Below are 25,134 nucleotides of genomic sequence, written 5' to 3'. Positions count from 1 at the left end.
ATAGGTATTGTTCAAATCACAATTTAAGATTAAATAAACCACTTTCTCATATGTGAAAGCAGAAAAAGAAAAACTGAATTGTAGAGCTGTTGCCTTGCAGCAAGAAGGTTCTGGGTTCGATTCCCGGCCTGGGGTCTTTCTGCATGGAGTTTGCATGTTCTCCCTGTGCATGCGTGGGTTTTCTCCGGGTACTCCGGTTTCCTCCCACAGTCCAAAAACATGACTGTCAGGTTAATTGGCCTCTCCAAATTGCCCCTAGGTATGAGTGTGTGTGTGCATGGTTGTGTGTCCTGTGTGTCTCTGTGTTGCCCTGCGACAGACTGGCGACCTGTCCAGGGTGTACCCCGCCTCTCGCCCGAAATGTTGGCTGGAGATGGGCACCAGCACCCCTCCCAACCCCACTGAGGGAAAAAGGGTGCAAGAAAATGGATGGATGGATGGTTTTTACATTAGGGCGACAGAATAATAATAATATTAAAAATTATTGTTGTTCAACAAAAATTTCTAGGTACAAAAGTTTGGTAAATGCTACAAGTATCGAAAAACCTATGAAGGTGGAGATTAATAGGTGACTTCTTGTCCAAGACTCCAGTCATCCAAGAACCACCACTGATTACAGTGATAACTTCTTCCCTCTGAGTGGCGCTGCATGTTGTTTGCATGCAGCGCCACTCCAGGCTACTGGCAAATCACATTCTGTAACTATTTATGCGGACAAAATCAGAATATGACATTTGTGTTAGCTTGGTGTTTACAGCAGTGTCCATCATAAGCTATGGGTAGAAATCCAGAAATGTAAACCCAGCAACTCAACTTGCTTTGTCTCTGTATAGATCTATCAAAAATCCACCATATTTGGGTGCCTCTTGTGATGTCATCCAAGAATTACAACATAGAAACAGTGATTTTGCTTTCATTGAGCTTTTGTCTGTTTTTTTGGGAATCCTGCAGTATATATTCATTATTTATTGCAAACTGGGTTTTTGATATCAATGAACAGTTGTTGATGAAAAAAATAAGTGACTTGCAAGTATCTTTAAACTTGATTGTATTTAATCAGGGGGTATTTTAGGCAGCCTTAAAAGTCCATATGATGCATCACTGGGCCTTTGGAGCGTCTGAAAGGAGAGGGTGGGACAGGGAGAGAAGTTCCTGGTGTAAAAAAAAAAAAAAAAGCCTGCATCAGTAAGGATATAAAACCTTGAGACAAGAGGATGCTCCTCTCTCAAACCCGCTGCCATCTCAGTGGCGGAAATGTTGGAGTTGGGGTGGGTCGACTTTGAGGTGACATTGACGCTATGTAGATGAGAGTGAGAACCCTGCGCTCCATGTTACGTCCCTGCTCGCTTCAACTCAAACGGCGGCAGCTCCTTTCCCCGTCTTCTCTCCCTGCCTCTCTTTCAGCACCACTCCTTTAAGGACAGCACCTCGCTCTCAAACACGCACTTGTCCACCATCCTCTCCCTCCTTCAGGATCAAATGTCTGCTCCTTGACGACGGATGCAAAGTTTGCACCTTGGTTTCGCCGAGCACAAGTAAAAGGAAGTTAACTTTTTTGGGGGGGAACGTTGGATATTTCCCCGGTGGGAAACAACCGCCCAAAACAAGCCGTAATTTCACTGTAAGTACCCTATTCTTATCAAAACAATGTGCTTTGTTTTAATATTTGAAAAATATATATTTTTGGAATGTTATTCAGAAGCGAGGTGTCAGGACATCGCCACGTCCAGCTGCGATACATTTGGCAAAGCATGCAGATTTTCGGCTGCTCTTCTTTGGAGGCAGACGAATTTCACCATGACTATTGGCGCATTTATTTTATTTAAATGTATGACATATGTTTCTAACGTGAAATATCAAATGAAAGGCGAGAATTACGCAGAGAAACTGTGCGCGTAATGTCGGGCTAACAACCAGTTTGTGCGCCTTATATGCACATTTTACATACATTTGGAGCTACAATAACTTCATATAGGTTTTTATCCAAATAAACCACATCTCTAAGGTAACCAGAAACATTTAAGACCTATGTTACCTCACGCCGCTCCAATTACGCACTAAGCGGAGAGCGCTTGAGAACGCTTAATGTTTCCTTTTACTCCAGTTATTTAAAATGCATTTTAAATACAAAAAAAAATTCCAATCTAAACGTATATATATATATATTTTTTTTTTTTTTCTTTCTTTTTTATTCTAAAGACCGGATGTTGTTTTTGGGGCATCAAATTATACAGATTAATTAGGGAATAAACCTGTTTGGTGAATGGATGGATAAAAGAGATCTGTTGAAGGTGCAGCCTCTGTGGAGAGTTATTAGCCTCTCCAGGTGATTCATTAGACGTGGGCTTTGCGACTGCGACTCCTAAATGTGTTTAATTGCTCTGCTCTCGTACCAGAGCACTGGGAAGTGGGCCATTGAATGTAGAGCACAATGAATCAAGGACAAGAGCAGGGCTCTAAATTTCGTCTAACACGGATCCACTTCAGGCCATCAGAAGTGATTCTTGCTGTGGGATGAGTCCTTATTTGATCCCGGTGAGGTTCGCTTACTGTGCGGCAGGTTTTTCAAAAAAATAAAAAATAAAATAAAATTATGATATATATATATATATATATATATAAAATATTTTTTTTTTTTTACATGAAAATCAAAATGTCCCTTTTTGTGAAAAAAAAGTATCTTAACCAGTTCACGTTTGTTTTCAGGGTCTCTGCCTCGCCGCCGTACCTCATCACTCTCAGACCCTCAATCCTCCCTTTTCCCACGGCTTTTCTCTGGGGACTACTGTAGCGCAGGACGGATACGCCGCGCTCTGTCTGGACTGGTGCTGAAACCACCACCTCTACGTTGGTCAGGACCTTCCAACACAGACCGTCATTATGGCCACAAACGGGACCAAAGCCTCGGACGGACACGTCTTAACCGAGACCGTGAACGACGCGCCCAGCACCACGCCAAATGACAAACCCAAAACACTGGTGGTGAAGGTGCAGAAGACGAAAAAGGACATTCCGGAGAGAGAAACGTGGGTTGGGAAATTTGACTTTCTCCTCTCTTGTGTCGGATACGCAATCGGACTGGGGAATGTGTGGAGGTTTCCTTACTTGTGTGGGAAAAACGGCGGAGGTAATCAGGAATTTTTTCACTATTTTCAACAAACACCAAAACGGAACGTAAAGGTGACGCGACCAAAGATCGAGAGTCTGATTCTGGAGAGTTTGAAATAAAAGAGATCTTAAGTGTATCTTCTGAACAACGCCGTGCGTAATTGCGCACAAGCAGAAAAAAGAGAAAATCTGCGCGCTTTTCTGGGTGCAGCCTGAAACCAATTACTCCCTCTGCCAAGTAACATGTTGGATTATAGTGAATATTAATTTCATGATTCACACACTTTTCTTCTCACCTCTCATCCAGGGGCCTTCTTGATTCCCTACTTTTTGACGCTGGTATTTGCTGGCATGCCCCTGTTCTTTCTGGAGACGGCTCTCGGTCAATACACTTCTATTGGAGGTCTGGGGGTGTGGAAGCTGGCCCCAATGTTCAAAGGTAATAAAATACATAACTAACCGGCTTAACTATTATTAGTTGGAGCTTCATGTTTAACTTGTGATTGTTATGTTCTTATGTAGAAAATGTATATTCTAAACAGTTTGCCTTCACTGTATTATGACAAAGAAGCGATTGGAATGCATGTAATTGAAATTGACTATTTGTTTGATTTTATTATATTGGTAGTAAGTATATATTTCTGGATACAAATTGAATCTGTTTGTCTTATAAAATGTCTTCAGGTGGCTTTTCTTTTTTGTCAGAAGTAGTCATAAGAATGCATTACTTTCAGTGAACTGAATTTAAATAAACTGAATTTAATAGAGGTCAGATAATGTCAAACCTTACCTTTCAAACTACTTTTAGATTTTTCTCCCTCTCTTTTTTAACATAGAGTTAAAATTATTCCTGTATTTTGTGTTCCAGGTGTGGGTCTGGCTGCTGCTGTTCTGTCTTTTTGGCTCAATATCTATTACATTGTAATCATTGCTTGGGCTATTTACTATCTGTACAACTCCTTCACCACTGTGAGTATATTCACTCTGTAAAATCATGACACCCTCTCCCTTTATGCCATTCAAAGCATAGCCATTCTTTTTAATGTATCTTTACATTGTAATTTACTTTAGTCATGTGGCAGGCTGCTTGCCAGAGCCTCTTATGTAAGGCTGCACAACCCTTTAACAGAGTATGACTTTTATTACTTCCTTTCCCGCATAATTAGCGCCTCACACAAGGTATTGATAAATGCATTCTGCGATGAAGCATTCACTCCACTGAGAAAACCATGAAATCTCAATGTCCCGAATGAGCATCACAGTCTTGGCTGCTTGACAGCCTGAGAGAATGGGACTCGGCGATGGGAGCGGGTTTGAGGAAAAAAAGAGCTTTCTCCCAGTCTCTATGTGTGTTTTTTTCTTCTTCTCATTTTCAGGACCTGCCATGGAAGACATGTGGCAATGCCTGGAACACAGATCGCTGCTACACCAACTACAGCATCGCGGACACGACAAACCTCACCAGTGCTGTGTTGGAGTTCTGGGAGTAAGTTGGACATCTGAGACGCCACAGTCTGAAATGTTGTGAACAAATTAAATGCGATAAGGTCACTGCCTGCCAGTGAGGGTAAGGAAGGGTCAGATTAGGGGTCAGAGATAGGCTGACGTAGCAATTTGCATGCTATGAACCAGATCCTTCAGTAGAGAATTTGCTTCAAGACATTATGAGAAAAAAAAGAAAAAACGTAACTTCAGAACAGATACAAACAATACAATACAAAATACAATAACAATAATAATAATAATAATTTTGGGGCTTCTGAAAAGATTCAGGGGGATAATTAAGTCTCTAAATACCAAGATGCATGCATGCATATTTGTGCATGTATGAGATTCATGTTACTCTTCTGCATAACAGTTTGGCCACTTTGCTTTTTTGCTGCAGACGTAACATGCATCAGCTGACGGACGGTTTGGAAAAACCTGGGGAGGTCAGGATTCCGCTGGCCATCACGCTCGCCATTGCATGGGTGCTCGTCTATTTCTGTATCTGGAAGGGGGTCAGCTGGACAGGCAAAGTGAGTATACAAAGGGGCTAAACAAACAGACAGCTCCGGAATATCAGAGTCTGCAGTAAAGATCAAGGATTACTGATGAAATATGTTCTAGAAACTGCTTTACTGCTTATTGGTGTCGTTTTTTGTCGTTGGCTTACAGTACATCTTATACTAAATAACAAAAAGAAAACTCTTTAATTCAAACAATTATTTGCTTATTTTACAAAAAAAGTCAGTGTCCTCATCATGTTAATGACTTATTAAGTTAAATGCACAGGCGCAAAATTGGTTCAGATAAGAAGGTGAAAGTGCACTGGGAGTGTGCTGAACCTACTCATCCTGAGGTCATTTTGTCTCAGAGGAAGGGCTGACTGGGACTCTGTGCAGTGCTGTGGGAATGGTGCCACAGTAACACAGTAAATTGACAATTTGAGCTAAATAGCTTCTTTGCAGAACAAATATACTTAATCCAACATGTAGTTGTAGTTCACAGAATATAGCGATTGCTCTAACAGTGACGTGTCTCACAGGTTGTCTACTTCTCGGCGACATACCCTTACTTTATGCTGTTCATCCTGTTTTGCCGTGGCGTCACTCTGCCTGGAGCTTTTGACGGGATTCTCTTCTACATCACACCAGACTTCCAGAAACTCAAGGAGTCTGAGGTGAGCCTTTTGACTTGTTGTGTTGAGAAAGATACAACTATGTGACATAAACTGCAGCGCAGGAGGCTCCAGAGGATGAGCTGTGCCAGAAAATGGATGAGTTTCACTTCTTTGACATAAAATTTCCAAAGTTGTGGGTAGACTACAGAGAGGTCTTTTTTATGGAAGAACATTCAAAGTGCTGATATGTTAATGGAATTTTTTGCAGATGTACGTTGCAAAGTATTTTGACATTTTTGTTGCCTTACAACCACAAACCTTTATGGGAATTTTTTGATAGACCAACACAAAGTAGAACGTAATATGTGATGTGGAAGGAAAATGATGCATGGTTTTCTAAATAAAAAAAAACATGAAAAGAGTAACATGCCTTCATATCCTTCCCCTTTGCACTGGTTCCTCTAAAACAGTTCAAGCAGCTAACTTCAGATGTTACCAAAATCAATAAGACTGCATTAACGTCTGTACGATTCTCAGTTTAAGTGGAAAAAAATTTATGACAGAAAATTTTTTGTGCTCTAAATTAAAAAAAAATGGCAAGAAAGTTAAAAAAAGAGTCTTACTTAGAGTTGCCACAAATTTGTGTTGCTTTTTCACATGCAATCCCAGTATTTGACTATGACGTTTGCATTCTGGTAAGTACTTCTCAAAACCACAGTGGATACAGATCAACGCACACAATACAATGCAAATAAAAAGCTAAACATAAATGTTGCTGATTAGTTTAAATTCAAAGGATATGTGGCCAATGTTTAATTAATTCACGCCTGAATGTCACTATTGAGATAATGCGACGCTTTTAATATTGAGAAGAAGAGGTGAGAACAGTGTGATGAGAGTGGAGGGTTTTTTCCTATTACTGTTTAAACAAAAGAATGAACATTTCAATATGAATCCCTCAAGTTAATGATTTTGGAAAAAAAAATGCTTCAACACACATAAAATGTGCAGATATTCATTTATACACAGTGACTGGCATATTTTCTAATCCCTGTGTGTCAGGTATGGCTCGATGCTGCCACGCAGATCTTCTTTTCCTACGGTCTGGGATTAGGTTCTCTGATTGCTCTTGGCAGCTACAATCCCTTCAATAATAACGTCTACAGGTAGGTGACACAAGTATGCTGCCTTTCAGGCTCATTTATCACTGCAAATAAAGGAGTCTGTTCGTATGAGGTGTTAATATGCAGTTCTGCTCACCCACACGACATTTTTACAGAAACAGTGCAAATGTCTCCAATTTGTTGCTTTTGTGTCAGCTCTACAGTAAAAACCTTTATTTTTATTAGGGCAATTGACCACACAGGGTTGAGTGTTAATTTATTTGCTTTTTTACAATTAAACAATATATAACTCGTTTTATGTCTCATCCATAGTCAGATTAAAGAATAAAGACTGGTCAGGGGCAAAAGTGCACATATTGAACAATATTAAAGCACACTGCTATTTAAAAAAAAACAAATAAAAAGAGGTTAGCACAAACTGCATGCTGTGGTTCTGCAGGACTCAAAATGGCTTTCGACTTCTCCCTCCTCCTTTCCCCTCAAATGTTTCTCTCCAATGTGTGACGGGGTGATAAGGAATTGATACAGCCGTAACAATGGCCTGTGCTCTGTCTCTCCCCTGCAGAGATTCTATCATTGTCTGCTGCATCAACTCCTTCACCAGTATGTTCGCCGGCTTTGTCATCTTTTCCATTGTGGGATTCATGGCTAATGTAACAAAGAGGCCAATTGCTGATGTGGCAGCCTCAGGTAATTGCAATCAATGTTGAAACCTAAAATGCAACAATAGACACAAGGACAAGATAATGTGTATACATGAAAAGAAATGTCACTGAATTTTCTAACTTTACAATCAAGAAGAAATACTGGGATATTTATTAAAAGAACAACTTCTATTTATATACTTTATTGTTTTATTTATTTTATTTTTATTTTTTCTATGTTGTTATATTTGCTTAACATTTGCAAGGGTCCTTCTTTATTTATACCAATAACATATGTTTAATACATTTCTCACTGTACATTTGCGCTAACAGTAATTTATCTTACATAAGGACCTGGCCTGGCATTTTTGGCATATCCCGAAGCCGTCACCCAGCTGCCTGTCTCTCCTCTCTGGGCCATATTGTTTTTCTCCATGCTGCTGATGCTGGGAATCGACAGCCAGGTGAAAATAATCCAACAAACATGGTCTGCGTTTTGGACCGTTCCAATGTCACAGAATTTCGTTGTTGCTACTTTAGTGCACAAATTCATTTGTGCACTAAAACAAACTTTGCAATGATTTTACTGTGACAGCAGTGTGTTAAGTGACACAGTTCTAAAATGGCTCTACAAACTTTGCAGTTCTGCACTGTGGAAGGTTTCATCACTGCGCTGGTTGATGAGTTTCCTCACATCCTCCGAAAGCGTAGAGAAATCTTCATCGCTGTCGTCTGCCTTGTTTCTTACATTATTGGCCTGTCCAACATCACACAGGTAAATATGTGGAAGTATCAGGCGTGAGTTTCCTCTGTGTTTGTATTTTTCATGAGATTGATTCTAACAGAAATACAAGGCTGTTCACATAAATATTACCACTTGTACATTGTATAATTTCCGAAAGACAAGCAATAGTTTTCCTCTTTAACTTTTAAAGAGTTTCATGTGTAGTAGGGCATTAAACTGCTATTTAATGCCCTACTAATAGCACCTTAAACTGCTATTTTTCTCATTTCCTGTAGCTGGTGTCTGTGCTGCAGTGCCAATGCTAATGCACCAGTGAGTGCCTCTTTGGTAGAGTTTTCCCCACTAAGAGAGAGTGAGAGAGAAAGAGAGAGAGAGAGAAAAAAAGAGAGAGAGAGACTGTGACCTCTGTGTGTCTTTGACTTGAAAGAGGGAAGGTCCTGACTGTAGTTGTTGTGTATGAACCAACCAGTTGTTTAAATGACTCAGTCTTCTTGAAGTTTTTGAATGATGTTTTGCAAAGGATACCATTTGGGGATTCTGTTGAGCTTTAGTAGATAATAATGGGGTTGCTTATAATACAAGTGATGTTTTCTTTTTAAACTTCTTTGCCAGGATCTCGACACACACAATGATTTTAACACAAGATGATCAGTCTTGTGTATTTTGTAATTATATATTGATATCTATGTGTTATATCTATGAGTGAGGGCATTATTGTCAGCTGATCACCACCTGCTAGTGATAATCAAATAGGTGATATGGGTGAACTGAGAATATCTGGCAGTAAATCCTTTTCAGGACATTCTCAACTCATTCTGGAGAGTTTCTCAAAGTAATCCAGGAAAAGTTGAGGATTTGGAATTGGTCTTGAGCAGGATCTCGATATTGCAGATGTAACTTTTTTGAACTATGGACTTTAGAGACCACAGGAGCTGAAGAGGGAAGCCTTTGGGATTTATTTTTACTCTTAAGGTTTCTGAACAAGGGGTGCTGTGGTGGCGCAGGGGCCACAACCCACGTATTGAGGCCTTGGTCCTCGTGGCGGTGGTCGCAGGCTCGATTCCCGGCCTGGTGACATTTGCCGCATGTCTTCCCCCTCTTTCCTGTCAAACTACATTCAAATAAAGGCCACTAGAGCCAATAAAAACTTTTTAAAAAGATTTCTGAGACACAGCAGAAGTGTGATTTTGTGGTTAAAAGTGTGAAAAATTCAGTTTTCAAGGATTTTGAATTTGCACTGCAAAATGACTTTCATTTGGCCTTGGAAAGGTTTTTGAAGTATTGTTTGGCAATTTCGATAGAAAGATGAATGCTACCATCATGTTCTGTTACCTAGGAATGGTGAACTGAAGACCTGGCTATTGTCAAACTGTATAAGGAATACTTTTTGATTGCCTCATTTGCAATGCGATCATATCCCTTTAGGAAAGGCACGATGAAAGGACTTGTGGGAAACTTCACCAGTGCAGAGTTTGCTGTGGTACTTAAAAAGCTCTCGGGCTGCAAGTTGACAAGATTTAAACCAAGATACTGAAGGTGTACATATTATTGTGTTTTTATTAATGACAAATGTCTTCAGTATCTTTGGAGAAATGGGAGAAGCCTTTGATTCACCAGTGTCATTGTGGTTTTTCTTCTGGTTGTTGAAGAGTGACTTGGAAATTAACCCTTTTGGAATCACCAAGTGGGTTAGGATGAGTTTGGTTGTCTGGTCCAGAGGAGTTTTATGGACCTTGACATGCCATTCGACTGTGTCTGCCAAGACATTTTGTAATGGGTCCTATCAGAGAACAGGGTACTGACGCTTGATGTTGTCCTTCAATCAACACAAGAGCTGTGTCTGCATCATCAGCACAATGTTAAGCTTGTTTCAAGTGCAGGCTGGCCTCAACCAGGGCTGGCACTGATCTTGTTTGTGGTGTTCACTGGCAGGATTTGAAAAGATAGTTGKGGAGAGAAGGGTGTCTGGTTAGGCAATCTCTGGGGTTTCATCTTGGCATTTTGCTTTTTGGTCCTGTTGGCATCTTAGTGAATGTCAACAAACTTTAGACATGTCTAAAGTTTGTTGCATCCAAGTTGGAATTAGCTAGAATGATATTTCCTGTCTGAGACCATGGATCATATCCAGGAAAAGGTGAACACTTCCCTCCAGTTTAGGCATCAGTGAACGCCTTCAGAGGATTAGTTTAAGTGTCTTGGTGTCTTGTTCACAAGTGATAATGGGATGGAGCAAAAGATGGGTGGAAGGATTAGCTGCTCATCTACAGTGATGATGGATTGCCATGGACTGTTGTGGTGAAGAAAGAACTGACCCAGGAACGCAGACCATGATTTACTTGTAGCTACAGTCCAGCCACGCCTATGGTCATGCAGTATGGGTTATGACCAAAAAAAGATAGAGAACCTGGATTTTAGTGATTGAAATGAGCTTCCTTCAAAAGATGACTCAGGTTTAGGGTATGGATTACAGTCATCCAGAAGGGGGACTTCAGATGCCTCCTAGGTATCCTCTCCTTTGAAGGGGAATCTCAGGGCAGAATCAAAAAGGTGTAGGGATGATGCATCCCTTCTGACCTGGGAGTGCCTAGTGACACCTCAGAAAGAATTGGAGAGTGCTGTTGGGGAAGTGGACATCTAGGTTTCCCAACAGACCTATTACCCCATTGACCTGATCTCAGATAACCAATGGTTGGATGGATAGGTCTTCTGTGACAATATTGTTTTTGCTTCTCCAATAATAAAAAGCTGCTTGTTTGCTTTAATCTTCAGCTCACAGCCTCAAGATGGCTTTCATCTTTGGTAATCAATTTCCATAAAGCTGAATTTTCTAGAAAAAAAAAGGTTAATAAAAGGTACCAAACAACTGTAGCAACAACCTGTTTTTGACTGCCTCAAAATAAACAGGTTTTTTTTTCTTTTTACTTAATGTCAAAATGGCACAAGTTTGAATTGCTTTACTGCGGTAAAAGTGAATCAACAAAGACACAAAACAGACAGGATGTTTCTCCAGAAATCCATTCAGTAAGAGACCTGAAGGCAGCATAAGAAAATAATATAGTTTTCACATCCTGTGGCATCCTTTACATCTACCACTGCTTCATGAATTTGTTTGCTACTTTCAGACAGAGTTCAGGTACATAGAAATGCTAATGTCGTACTTGGCAGAAATTCATAGTGATAATTGTTTTTACACAAATCTTACAGTGTCGTAAGATTAAAGTGATTTTGTTACCCACTAGTCTGCTATCTTGTTTATTCAAGCTTCCATTTTTAAACCTAATAGTTACATTGTCATTTAGTATTGATTTTAGTATTGGATGGTCTTTTTATGGTTTATGGTCTACTTGAACCATGGTAATTGGAGTCTGGAGTCCTAGACTTACAACAGTGTTTTAAATAAATACATGAAAAAAAATACAAATAATATTTCACCACAGGAAATTGTTGCAGCTATGCATAAAACTCAGAGGTTAAATAATCCCTCTGTTCCCACAGAACTTTACTCTAAAAGGAAATTAACCACTTTTGGCAATGTAAACTAACAAGCTATTCTGTTTGTAATAAATGGCCACCATAATAGATCTCTTACAAGACACTGAAATAATCCATATAAATATGTCACTGCTTCCCACAGCCATAGTCATTAGTGTAAACTCAGATTTTACGCTTCATTATTCCTCCAGACCAGTTTGAGACTGTCCTGCACATAAATACAGCTACATTTTATGTTTGTGTTTACAATTTCCTACTTCAGTTGTCTCATTATCTTCGTTTCATCCTTAACTTGCAGGGTGGACTGTATGTGTTTAAGCTCTTTGACTACTACTCAGCGAGTGGAATGTCCCTGCTTTTCCTGGTCTTCTTTGAGTGCATCTCAATTTCATGGTTCTATGGTGAGCATTTTTTTCATAATGCATGTAAAAATGACTCAAGTCTCAAAAGTCATATAAAGATTATGAAAAAAAAACATCTTTATCTTTTTCATTTTTTACATGCAGGTGTGAATAAATTCTTCGACAACATTGAGGAAATGATTGGCTACAGGCCCTGTCTGTGGTGGAAGGCCTGCTGGGTTGTTTTCACTCCCCTCATTGTGGCTGTAAGTGTTACCTGTTGTAGTATTTAACAATTAACCATTGCATGTATTTGAATCTTTACACATTTTGTCATGCTACATCCCCACATTTCCCTATGTTGTTGTTGTTTTAAGAGAAAGTTAAAGATAAACCTATATAGGCTATGTCCACTGTGTCAGTGTTATTGGGGAAATGGGATATAATGGGCAAAATGTCTATCAATGTAAGATGCTGAGATACATCCTTTTGTCCCTCTGTTCTCCAGGGAGTGTTCTTGTTCAGTGCAGTGCAGATGGTTCCCCTTACTATGGGAGATTATGTGTTCCCTAGCTGGGGTCAGGGAGTTGGTTGGCTAATGGCCCTATCCTCCATGATTCTCATCCCAGGCTACATGGGCTACATGTTCCTGACACTCAAAGGCACCTACAAAGAGGTAAGACGTTATCACCATATGTATCTTCTTTTGAATGTATCTATTTAAACTCGGTGCGCCATACATCTGTTTGAATAAAGCTGCAATTAGGCCCAGCATATTTGCATAATTCTGAAATCTGCAGCCAAGAAAATGGTGTTGTCAGTTTCTAGTGGATTACTGGTTGTACAAGATAGTTGTTTTTTAATAAACCCACTTTAGCTCACTGTGCATTGGTATATTACGACAACATAAGCTCTCCAGATTTTATACAAAACATAATCTTTAGAGGGATACTCAGTCACATTTGTTACCACAAAGTCAAACTGGAATCTGTTCATCTAGAATCAACAGTAAGAATGAATTTGTTGACATAAAGCCAAAAGGGTACCCAATTGTAAAAGAGAAAAATGCTGAGCTTTACTTTGTCTTATTTTCTTCAGAGGATTAAAACCAAACTGTGGCACCATGATTCAGTGATTTTTAATGAACAAACTCACAAGCATGCTTGATAGAGAAATAATAAACTGAAATGAAGAGTGTTACGGTGATAAAAGGATTAGTGAAAGAAAAATGATTAGTTGCGTAAAGCAGTTTTTCCGTTTCAACAGCCACTGAGCTCTTGGAAAACCATCTGCAGTGATGGAGTCCTACTTCATTGATCCGACTGTCCTAATCAATAACAGACAAAACGTTTTTAGCTCAGCATTTACATTTTTGGGTGCTTGATATCTACTCCTGCACAATGTACAGAATGCAGCTCCCAGTGACATTTATAGCTTATAGATTCTGTAAGAGTAAATGTACCATAATTGCAGGCATTGCAAAAGAGGCTATCAGAGGCGAAATGCAGCTGTCAGATCGTGGTGCACCAGCTGATGGCTGATTGTGTAATTGTAGCAATCAGGCAGCTGAATGCTGCTCTGCTTTCAGGCCAACACTTGGTTTCACAAACACTTCATTAAAATGACTGGAGAAGAGTGCAGTCCAACTTGGAAAACTTCAAGTTTTTTGATAATTAGGTACATTTCTTGGACACTGACATCCTTCTTGTGGTTGCAGCTGTGGAGCCAATGGGAATTGACCTTTTTACTGTGTAGGAAAAGAATCAGCACATCCCTATTGAACTTTTTGTCATTGTTTCAACCACTACTCTGACCTGTAAGCCAAACAGAAATTACTTAACATGCAAATGTAATTCTGATTAATTAAAATGTACTTACAAAAGAGAAAACAAAAAAGTCTTCAAGAGAAGCATGTAGGCTTCTCTTGAAGCCTACATCTCTTGAAGCCTACAATACAACCTGATGAAATAGGTTGTATTGTTTATTTGTAAAATCAATCATCAAGTGTGAAGGCTTCATATCCACTGTTAATCTGCGAAGATATAAATCATGTCTGCAGAAACTGTTTTTTTAATCCCTCTGATCTTCTTCTCAGCGCCTGCGCATGATGATCAAACCTCTGGTTCTGGTGAAGGCTCAGGAAAATGGTCCAGATCAGCAGGCAGAAAGCCAGAATCAGAACCCTGCCAATGAGGAAGCCTACATCTAAAAAGAAATAACGAAGCTCTGCCTGCCTCTCTGTTTGAACGGCCAGACCGGCGCTGCACCGTAATCAAGGTTGGGAACAACCACTAGACTTCTACGTCTGCTTTTATTCACCTACCTCCTGGGGACATGTGAAACCAACCTGATTACACGGTTATTTTAAAGGGGGTTGTTCTGTTTCTTTATTTTTATAATACAGAGATATAAAACTTATGAAGAAGAAGAAGAAAAAAAACCCAGCAAAGTTGTTGTGATATTTTGAATTTCATTATGCAAAAATTTAGCCTTCTTAGAAAAAGCAAATGTGACTTAGAGAACTACTGTATATTGAAGATATATAATTTAAATCTGAAGGCCCTCACTGATTCAATAATATCACTATAAAAATTATAATAATCAACTAATTTCAAAATACTGTACAAAGACAATTGTGAGTAAAATGTATTTTATTTTGTAAATGAGATAAATACTTTAAATGAATGCAGTGTAGCTGTTAAATAAAAAAAGCAAAAGTTTTATGGATTAAAAGTTTAATATAGATCAATTTCAAGCAAAGACAATATGGGAATGTGCAACAGGTAAGGCCAAATCTGTTTGTATGTGTAAATTATATCTTAGCCAGACTATCACACCCTTGCAGAATCCTGCACCTCTTTGGAAATGTTTACTACTCTTGTTGGGGGCTACATTAGAAAAGCACAAGTACCTTGTGGTATTTTGAATACTTCTTTTTGGCATGACTGAAACCTGTGACAACAGCAAAAATAACTTATATAGGATACTTAGCAAGACTGTTATGACTGTTTTATTTGTTTTCTAAAGAACATATAATTTGTATGTTGTCTAAATCTCCGTTTAGGGTAATTTTTTTTTTAGGTTGTTTTCTATACGTGAACGTGAGAAGGACCAAATTGCTTGCTATCGTTTGAGCTATTTGTGTAGGTGTTTCACCTGCAGACTAAATATGGATCCAGTAATGCACCCTTTTGATGCAGAAAAGCAATAGTTAGGAAAAATAAAACAGCATCAGTGTACAAGCACAAGGTTATTCTATGGACTAAAGCCTCTAATATGAAAGGTATAGCCATTGTAGAAATTCCACAGTTGCTCTGTGCTCTTTACGGTTCCATTTTGAGAGCAATTGTTTGAAAAATGTATATTTTTAAGTAACTGAGGGATGGTTAAGTGGGGATAAAGTACTGAGTGAAGCAGTTGCTGCATGCTGCCTTGTCAGGCGTCCAGCGTTGGCGGTAGAAAAGTGGATTTCTGTGACAGCTACCGATGTTCTGCCTATTCTTGTTTACTTGTATATCTGTAGTAACCCACTCCTCAGGAACAAATGTAGATATGACCAAACTGTTTTAGGCACCAACTTGATTCACTGAAACAATTATTACTCTATCTAGAAAAATGTAGTCATCGAAACCCCAAAAGTTTTTCTGTCCAAACATTCATGAAGATGCAAATTGTATAAAGTCTTTGTGATAAGATGCTGTGGGCTAAAATTTAAAACCTGATCTCAGCTTTGTGCTTTCTTGTAATAGACATGATATGACAAGTCTGGGTGAAAATTGCACGGCATTACTGTATTTACACAAATATTTGAAACAAAAACTGATCACATGATCTAATTACTTTCTTAAATAGACAAGTAGTGACTATTTCTGCAGCTACGAAACTAATGTAAGATATTGATTACATTTTAAATATAATATCAGTGATTCCCTATTATAACATGAACCGCTTCATAAATACCATCTTGACAGATTTTCTAAAACAGTACTACTACAAGACATGGGCATTTTAACTCTGTTGTGTGATAGCTTCAAAACTCACATTAACAAGCAAAAAAAAAGAATTATCCATTATTATCTATTGGTACCGATCGATTGGTTGAAGGACGGGGTTTAAATGTTTCATTTTCACTCAGAAATTTCACATGAAGTATATAGTTGGAAAAATGAACAGAAAGGGAAAGTTTCTCCGCACTTTTGTACGGCTGACAAGCAAATAAAATTAAATGACTAGAAATTAGTTGTGTGAAAAAAAAAAGACTATAAAAATCTATTTCGAAAACAGAATCTCCAGGTTGTAGTAGAGAAATACAAAGCAATATTATTAGTCTTTATTGCTAGCAGAAGTTATCCTAGTTGATAAGAGTATCAATTAGAAAATCCCACAGTGTTTTGAATTTATCCCTGAAATATTGTTCAACTGGGATTGATGTCAATCCCAACCTGAGTTCATAGTTCAGACATGTAATGAAGGCAGCAGAAGCATCCAATTTGTGGGTGTTTTACCAGACAAATGCTAAAATCTCCTCTGAACACAACTATAAGTAGCCCAAAGGTAAAAGACAGTACAAAGTTTCCTCATCACTCTGTTTTGTTCAGCCAGCAATATTTCCAAACAGCTGGATTTGTCTTTAGGAAAAAGTGTTGTAGCTTTCTTTCAGGTAACTGTCAAGCACTTTCATTGTGGCACTTTCTCAAGCATCTCATTAAAAGGACTTTTAAACCAGTTGGAAGACAATGAGAGAAAAGTAATGCGAACGTTGATGTATCTTGATACCAGTAACCTATGCCTATTCTGTAAAGGTCCTCCTGAAATAAGTTGTATATGATACATTGATTCTCTGAGTGAGGAGCTTTTTAACAATTATAGGACTAAATACTGTTAGCATAAAAACACACAAGCACATGCCACACAGGCCAACAACACTAAAACTATAAAGCAAAGAGAAATGTTGCATATCTAGTAATACTTGATTCTGAAGGATTCCAGTATAAAAGCAAAGATGGATTTTAACTTTATCACAAACTACTAACTAGGTGACAAAGAAGGATCAAGAGAATATGCTATTATGGCAGCTACATACAGCAGGTATCAAGCTGAATCATTCCCGTTCCTTAAAACTGTACTGACTTTTTTTTTTTAAGATATATGAATCAAAATGTGCAATGATGCAAGGGTTCCATGAATTTTGTATAAAGTTACCACACCGCAGTTTCTCTCTTGAATGATGTTGTAAACTGGATTGTGTAATACATGTATCTGTAAATGTCCGTATACGCTGAGTTTTTCTTTATTCTGTCTAAATGTTGAATGRAAAAAATGTGACATTTTTTGCTGTTTTCTGCAATAATACTGTCTCAGAAACTAAGGCACATATCTCTCTCCACTGTAAAAATGATGACAACAATAACAGAATAGAGTAATAATAAAGAGATAATAATAATAATAAAAATGTTATAGAAATGTCTAGTCAGGGAATATTGTTTTGTATATTTTTAGCTGTTATATGGGCCTAATGTAAAATATTATATGTAAAAAAAATATAATAAATGTGTTTAGATGGTGTTCTATGAAAAAGCATGATTGCTATATATGTTATCTGCAAAATTAAATAAAGATCTATAGATTATAAAGTCTGCATTGTGTCATTTTCATTGCATCTGTTTGTAGCACTATAAGCCAGCATAATGCATAACAGATGTATTATAAAACCATTTCCCTTTCTGCAATGGGTGATACATTTTGAGTACGTCCAAACGGCAGCTCAAAATATACAAAAACACTTCAAATGCTCTCACTGAGATGGCTGCTGTTGATGCTGACCTGCTCGGTAATATGCTAATGCTCTATTTATTACATAAGTGGAAATGAATATGCAATCAGGCTTATCACCTCAAAAGATGCTAGCTGTAAACCTGGCTGATGGTATCTGACAAAATGCTTTTCTGCCGCTACAGTAATATCCTTTTGACCACCTGCACAAACCGGAGCCGTCCTGGATGACATCCAACACGTCCCAGCCACAATTCATCGCTTGGCAACTCCTGAGCATGTACTCTCTTCGGTTGTAATCAGAGATGTGTAGTAACTAGTTGCAGATATTTGAGTAGCTCCCTCAAGTTATATGGTTCCCACTGGTGAACAACAATCTTCAAGTCTGACCACAGATTCTCAACTGGATTGAGATCTGGGTTTAAACTTGACCCTCCCAATAAACACGTTTTCTGTATAGTTCTTATAGGGAATGACTATTTAGCTGTCATATGTATAGCTAATTTTGACTCGTGACTCAAACAAATGAAAATGTTATAAAACAGCAGATATGTTTACGGAAGAGAATGTTGCATGTCCGAAAGGATTTGAAATTTGTCTGCAGAAATGAGGAACTGCTTCCATGATGTGGACAAATGACTGAATGTTGAGGAGGATGAAGGTTAACAATTATAAGAAATTAAATTCTCATCAGGAAAATAATTCAATTGAAAAAAACTATACGTACAATTTTGAGCAAAATGAGGACCGCAATCGTAAAGATAAACTGATGTATCGATACATGATCATTTTTCACTTGGACAAGCCTGCTTACAGGCAAGTTTTACAATGCTTTTATCCACAAAGCAGAAGGTAAAAGCCTTTTTACAGATCTGCACTGTGCTGAGCTAAGCACCAGCTTTCTGAGGGACAATGCTGGCAAAGCTCTGGTGGCACACAAAAACTGATTAACATCTGTGGTATCATTTCAGAACATACGTAAGCAGTGGCGACTGGGCAGAGTGATATTTGGATGTGAGAAAGGCAACACAGCTTCATTTGTAGTTTGTCTAATCCCATTGGCACAGAAACTGCGAGGGTGTCAGGATGTAGATCTCGCTGAAGCTGTCTGACTTCGTCTCCTGAGCATGTGCCAGTGCTGCTTCATGTCAGGAGGATTTTCAACATTATGTGTTCGGTGGTTTCTTAGCCCAATATTGTGAAAATAGTAAAAATCTAGGATGGATGGATGAGTGCAAAGTGACATTGTAAATTTGTGATTTTACACCCATCTTGTCAATACTGTAGTTCATATTAAGTTGGAACCTGGGTTGCTACTATTTAACCGTCTTTACAGAATAAGAAGATTCATTTTGCTGTTAAACATCAGACTTTTGTGCATCAGTCTATGATGCTACCCTTGTGAGCTAAATCAGTCTGACACAATTTTTTTTTATTTTTTCAGAAACTCACATTTTCAGAAGATACTGACCATATATTGTAGTTTTCTTAATAGACCACTGGATCTGAAAAAGCTCCTGTACGTTGTTCTACAAAGTGCTCTGCAGTATTTTGAAGCTTAAACTTGCAAGACTGTCAGATAACTGCAGCTATAACGCAAAATGTAAAGTTTAAAAGCATAACTGGGGCACACTACCAAGCATTTCCTTCACCTATGATAGAATCCCTGATTAAGCCTGAGTCAGAATATTATTCATTCTTCTGTTCATCTTAACAACGAGGCACTGATAGCGTATCTGCTGCTAGCAGAGTGACAGACAGACAGGCAGCGAGAGAAGCAAATGCCCTTATCGGCGCCTGCCATATGATAGGATTAGCTGGAGTGTTGTCTAACAAACCATTAATGAACAGTTTTAATTGCTTGCCTGGCATTCCCTGCCAAGCTGCTGAACTACACACACACACACTCACACACACACACTCACACGCACACACACACACACTCAGACACAAAGCGCATGGAGCTATCCACATAAGGGCATTGCACTTCCTGCCATTTTCTGCAGATAGTCAAACCCAAACACTTCCTTTTGTCAAAGCATTTTGCATTGTTATTTAATACAGCTGTGTTTACAAATGTTCACAATATTATCTGTTTATCAATTTATCAAAATGTTTCAATTCATCACAACAAACTCGTGCTGGATCTGTCCAAATCGAGTAAAGCACTGAATTGTTACGCACTATGCAGTTAGGAATGTTTCAAAGAAACTAAACAAATAGTGCAGGATTTTATAGTTTTTATTATTCAAAGTATGTTGACATTGTAGCTCAGATAAAGCTATCAAAATAACTCTAATGCTAATAGTGTGAAGCACAAAACAACACACTGTGTCTCTCACAGAGTACAAGTCAAACAGTGACAAAAAAAAAAAAGCCAAAAAGCTTGCAAAACGACCCAGTGAACCTGATATTCAAACAAAGATTAAAAAAGTAAATCGAGGTAATCAGACTATCCACAACCAACGCAAACAAGAGGTGCAGCCACTGGCACTGCATCATTCAGTTGCGAGCTTTCACGTTCCCACTCTGCATGTCTGCGTTTCTGCGGCTTGTTCTCTGCTGCCACGATGCATGATGTGTTTGTTGTTGACTTTGAATTGACCTAATGTGACATTGTTTGCATGTGCATGCTTGTTTTGGGTCTGTTTGCACAGCAATGGCCTACAGACACATTCAGAATATATCTTCCTGCAACACTGAACAAAACCTAGTGGCTGTTGGAAAAGGGTGTAACGGTAGAATTAAATGCAATTCTGCCTTTAATTGTGTTTATTGGTGACAATATTTTAAATCTAATACGAATGTTGCTCTAGCTACTGAAAAACATTGAAAAGTTTTAGTAAAAACATCTTTTTTAGGGTGATACAGACTCATATCGGCGATTCTTCAGCTGGAAACAGCCTCCCTCTCCTGATAAAAAAAACAAAAAAAACAAGTTGAGAACCCCAATAGGGAGAGCGATTGCTGCTACCAATAAATCCTTCCCATCTCTTGCAGTCTCTGAGGCATTTTGCTACGCCACATTTATCACCAAATGTACTAGGAGTGTTAGCAATGTGATTCATCTATGAGCTCAGAGGCATTCACTTATTCTCTGTTAGAACCAAGTTCTGCGATGGAACATGGTGAGACTGGAAAAACAGGAATTAGATACATAGCAAATGCGTGTTGTGTATTCTTCATTTTTATATATGTATCGCTCTGGAAACAATTAAGAAACCACTTAAAATGATCAGTTTTTCAGATTTTACTTTTTATATGCATCTGTTTGAGTAAAATGAACATTGTTATTTTATTCTATGAACTACTGACAACATATCTCTTAAATTCCAGAGATCAGAGTCGATCAATCTGTCTGGAATTGTTTAATCAATAAAACCACTGAATAAGGGAGACAGATGTTAAAATACAAAGCCAAAAAGATTAATTGGCCCAACTATCTGATTAAAAGCTGCAACATTCAAAAATGTTTTCAGTCCCGATTTAAAAGAACCAGCAGTCTCCAGCGCCTGTAGGAATATAATACAAACATCACAAAATGTTTGCGTGACAGTCTGTATTTACTAATCAAGATTTTCAGAATGTAATTAACAGAACATAATATTATCGCCAAGTTCTTCTAAATGGAAGCAATTTAGCAACACATCGTCCAAGCAAGTGTGCATCAGAAATGTCAACAGACTCTAACCTCTTAATGCTGCTTATGCAGAGGAAGAAATCTGATGTCATGGCTGCCTGCCCTGGGCTGTCAGGCCTGCTGACACACACATACATGCACAGACAAACGTTATTTACAGTATAATCACTTCCATGACAGTTCAAATGCAAGCCCATCACTGGGCATTATCGAACTACTGAGACGTTTAACAGCCTATAATGCAGTGCGAAAAGTGTCAGACCTACACACATGACTATTAACATATCCAGTGTGATCCAGTGGAGTAATAACCATCTTGGGTATTTTCTTTCTGGCACAGTCATCATACTGCCAATTGACCTGTTTAAGAGTCAATAAATTTGAAAGTTATTAATTATTGTAATTTTGCTTTCAGCCAACTAATATATAAATCCAAGTTTGTGAAAACGTGTCGTTTTGTTTTTTTGTTTAGTTTTTTAAAGAATGGCAGACAGTTGGCATTTAGATGGGTTTCTAAAGGCTAAAGTAGCTCTGTAAATCCTGAGCAGATGACTAAGTGATCGTGAGGATCGCTCAGTCATCCCGCTGTTCTCTCTGTAGCTCATAACTTAAGTCACCCAAGCAGAACATGCCCTTATCTTTGCATTCGACTATTGCTGAGGAGCATGCTGAGAGAGACTGGGTGTAATTAGGGGGAGGTTTGAGAGACAGTTGCAAATTAACATGGGCTTCACCGATCAACATGGAGTTGAAATTCATGCGCTCACATCCTGCAGACATTTTATATTAGCTGACAGATGTTCTTCAAGGACTCTCAGAAAACTGTGAGAGTTTCTGTACATATTTACAAGAGATATATGTAAATAGCATAAAATAACTGACTGCAGTTCTGTCCACACAATTGCATGATACAGACCAATTTCTATCTAATGTGTTTCAGTTCATTGCTCGAACTTTGCTTCTCAAATTCAACACTTTATACCCAAAACATAGTTTTTGAGTGAAAGTCAGTAGATGTTTCCCGAATTAAAATGAAAACAAATTGAGGTGATTATAACAATGTACTTGGTGTTGCATCGGAAATTTTTAAACCTGAGAAGATTTAAATCTTGTACTGAAAATTTGTCAGACAACCGTAAAGCGCCTTTGTTGAAAGGCCATACGTGAATTGTTGTATTTTGGTTGGGGGTGGCTGCACAAATCAATGCAAGGGCCCCTCACCATACGCTGTATCTGAAAGGATCTGGGGCTATGCTGTGTATTTATTATTTGTTTAATTTGTTTAAAACTTGAGTGAAAGTCAGACCTAAGAACTGAGAAGGTGATCACATAAGAATAAAATGTTGCCCAGACAAAATTCTTCGAAGAAAATGTCAGAGACAGATTACAGATTAAGCGTGCCGCATCCAGCTCTCTAACTCTTCTTTCTGTCTCTTTTCTTATGGTAAATGCTTTCCTTTTGTCATCCTGGAGAAAGTAGTGGGAAACAGTGAGTCAGGCTGGAGTGCAGAGAGATGGACCAGACTGTTAATGCCGCTCAATGAATTAAGAGTTGGTTCTGCTGGTTTACCATTTGAATGACTGAGAAGCTTGGGAAGGTGGTGAGTCCTGGACACAAAGAGATGTTTCACAGCCTCAGCTCACTTCGGTTCACATCTACATGTCTAAATATTTGCTTCTAGGAACACAGCATATTATGAACAAGTGGAAAAACAGCCTAGCTGTGGAACGACACAGAAATATGTCCTTCGTAAGTTTTTCTATGGGATACGGGGAATTTGGGATTCGCTAGATATATCTGGCCACACAAATTGACATATTATTCGAGGATTCACTTAGCACAAAATGATGTCAACTGGGCTTGCAAAGAAACTCACAAACTTCATTAAATTCTTGAAAAGATGTACTGTTATAATTTGCACTTTCATCTTTTCCAAATGAGCATGTATGGTATGAAGATGGATTTAAAATATAGCATTATATTGCAACATCTGTTGCAAACTAGATGACATTACATTAGCAACTCTTAAGCAAACAAAATTATTTGGCTTCTGTCATGTCAAAGGGGAATTTTAACCCCTGATTGTTCTGACTTTAAATAAAGTGCGAATGAAACATCTTAATCAAATTTCTTTCAAAATGTACAAAAATGTCTAAGTGTTTTAATTCAAAATATAAAATAAACCTATTAGTATTGTCATTATTTTGCAGAGGTTTTCAAGTACACACAATGCAGGACATCATTGAATTTTTCTGTTCTGTTTTTACCTGATCATAAAACATAGTAAGCAGATTTCTGGATTCTGCACCAAACTGTACACTTGACATAGTGCATTCAGGAAAGTGCTGGTTTCCTGGTAAATGCCAAACCTGGAGTCGTCCATTGGATTGCTGGACATGAAGGTATAATTTAGAGAATGTGTCTAACCTCCCTCAATTAATTTATGTGACTTTCAACGTCATGGCTAAATATTCAGTTGCTTCTACTTTATTATAACACCACTAACAGAAAGATTAAATAAACCAATTCATTAAAACGGTTTTTCTTTGAATCATTGTAGGCGCTTACAGTTTTATACCACAGTACATCTGCATTTAACTCTTCTCCTTAACTATCCTACAAACTATTACAGTTCTCAAGATATTTCTTTGTCTTTTTGAGAAATTTGATTCTGAATACACTTTTTTCCCCTGTGATTACCGCCGCTCATCGTATTGATGTTCCTAAGCTGGATTAGAAAATGCCATGCTCTGCTCTAAAACGTGGGATCTGCTGTGAAAGTAGGTGTTAGCTTGGAACATACCACCTATGTGAGCACACTAAACAATTGTTATCACGTAATATTAGGTGGTAATAACGTTGTGAGTAATAGATAAATGTGACTACTTGGAAATGCAGCTACAAAGTGCTTAAATCATAAATAAAAAAGGGTTAATGAATGAATGAATGAATAATATGCAAAATAAGCAGCATCTTAATGGCACAATTAATCATACAGACCACCACATGTGAACACCACGTTCTTTTCATTTCACATAGTACGACATTTCTCTCTCCCACAAACCTCGCTTCCTTTCCTGCAGCAGGAATATCTCCAGGCAGCCTTGTGAGACAATGTCACATAATTACCCCGAGCAAAAAAGCGCCGTGGCACTGACAAATGTAGATTTCACTGAGCACGAGAAACTACGTTCTCACATCAGAGTTAAATACCTCCTATTTATCTCAGCCAGGACAAGAGGGAGAAAAGAGCAAAAGGAGAAAGGAAGGCTGGGGGGAGAGAAAGTGAGTGACACAGACATGCAGAGGGGGAGAGAAGTAAGCCGTAGGCTATGGAGACAAGTTGTTCCATGACAACCAAGCTGGAAGACTGCGAACCATTTCCTCCTGTCTCTGTATGCTCCTATTAGGAACGTAAGATGTCAAAAGTGAAGAATGGCACATCAAGAAGGGGGCATCTGTCTAATGATCTACTAGTTCCTCCTGTAGGACTGCACAGCGATCTTATGCAAAAGTACAAGTTTTGTGCCAGTAGCTGATGATAATGTAAACAATAACCCGATGTCAAAGTACAACAGAAAGTCGTTATGTACTATTATGCAATTAGTAAAAAAATCTGGGTTTTTTATTCTTGTAATTTAAATATCTTGTTTAGCACAAGGTTT

The 25,134-nt window shown here is 38.3% G+C and overlaps 1 protein-coding gene and 1 long non-coding RNA gene across 2 annotated transcripts; one reads left to right on the top strand and one right to left on the bottom strand.

Moving 5' to 3' along the window:
- Positions 1-1,212: 1,212 nt before the first annotated feature.
- Positions 1,213-17,369, top strand: slc6a1b (solute carrier family 6 member 1b). The gene is made up of 15 exons (XM_008408540.2): positions 1,213-1,621; positions 2,707-3,127; positions 3,416-3,547; positions 3,977-4,077; positions 4,485-4,594; positions 4,994-5,126; positions 5,636-5,770; positions 6,773-6,876; positions 7,400-7,524; positions 7,830-7,942; positions 8,122-8,253; positions 12,014-12,116; positions 12,222-12,322; positions 12,565-12,732; positions 14,152-17,369. The coding sequence occupies exons 2-15, from the start codon at positions 2,881-2,883 to the stop codon at positions 14,263-14,265; spliced, it is 1,818 nt and encodes a 605-aa protein (XP_008406762.1). The 5' UTR covers positions 1,213-1,621; positions 2,707-2,880; the 3' UTR covers positions 14,266-17,369.
- A 2,735-nt stretch (positions 17,370-20,104) lies between these two features.
- Positions 20,105-24,636, bottom strand: LOC108166295 (uncharacterized). The gene is made up of 3 exons (XR_001776613.1): positions 24,534-24,636; positions 21,520-21,588; positions 20,105-20,741 (listed from the first exon to the last, which is right to left on the bottom strand). It is a non-coding gene; the product is annotated as an uncharacterized LOC108166295 (long non-coding RNA).
- Between the last annotated feature and the right edge of the window lie 498 nt (positions 24,637-25,134).

The sequence above is a fragment of the Poecilia reticulata genome, linkage group LG5, assembly GCF_000633615.1.
Source record: "Poecilia reticulata strain Guanapo linkage group LG5, Guppy_female_1.0+MT, whole genome shotgun sequence".
NCBI classification, from domain to species: Eukaryota; Metazoa; Chordata; class Actinopteri; order Cyprinodontiformes; family Poeciliidae; genus Poecilia; species Poecilia reticulata.
Note: the sequence above shows the minus strand (reverse complement) of the source record. Positions and strands in the feature narration are given on the sequence as shown.

Bases quoted from the DNA above. Each gene is read 5' to 3' on its own strand.
- slc6a1b (XM_008408540.2), top strand. From the start codon at position 2,881: ATGGCCACAAACGGGACCAAAGCCTCGGACGGACACGTCTTAACCGAG. The intron at 4,078-4,484 runs GTGAGTATATTC...TCTCATTTTCAG, and splicing joins TGTACAACTCCTTCACCACT to GACCTGCCATGGAAGACATG. The intron at 5,127-5,635 runs GTGAGTATACAA...CGTGTCTCACAG, and splicing joins GGGTCAGCTGGACAGGCAAA to GTTGTCTACTTCTCGGCGAC.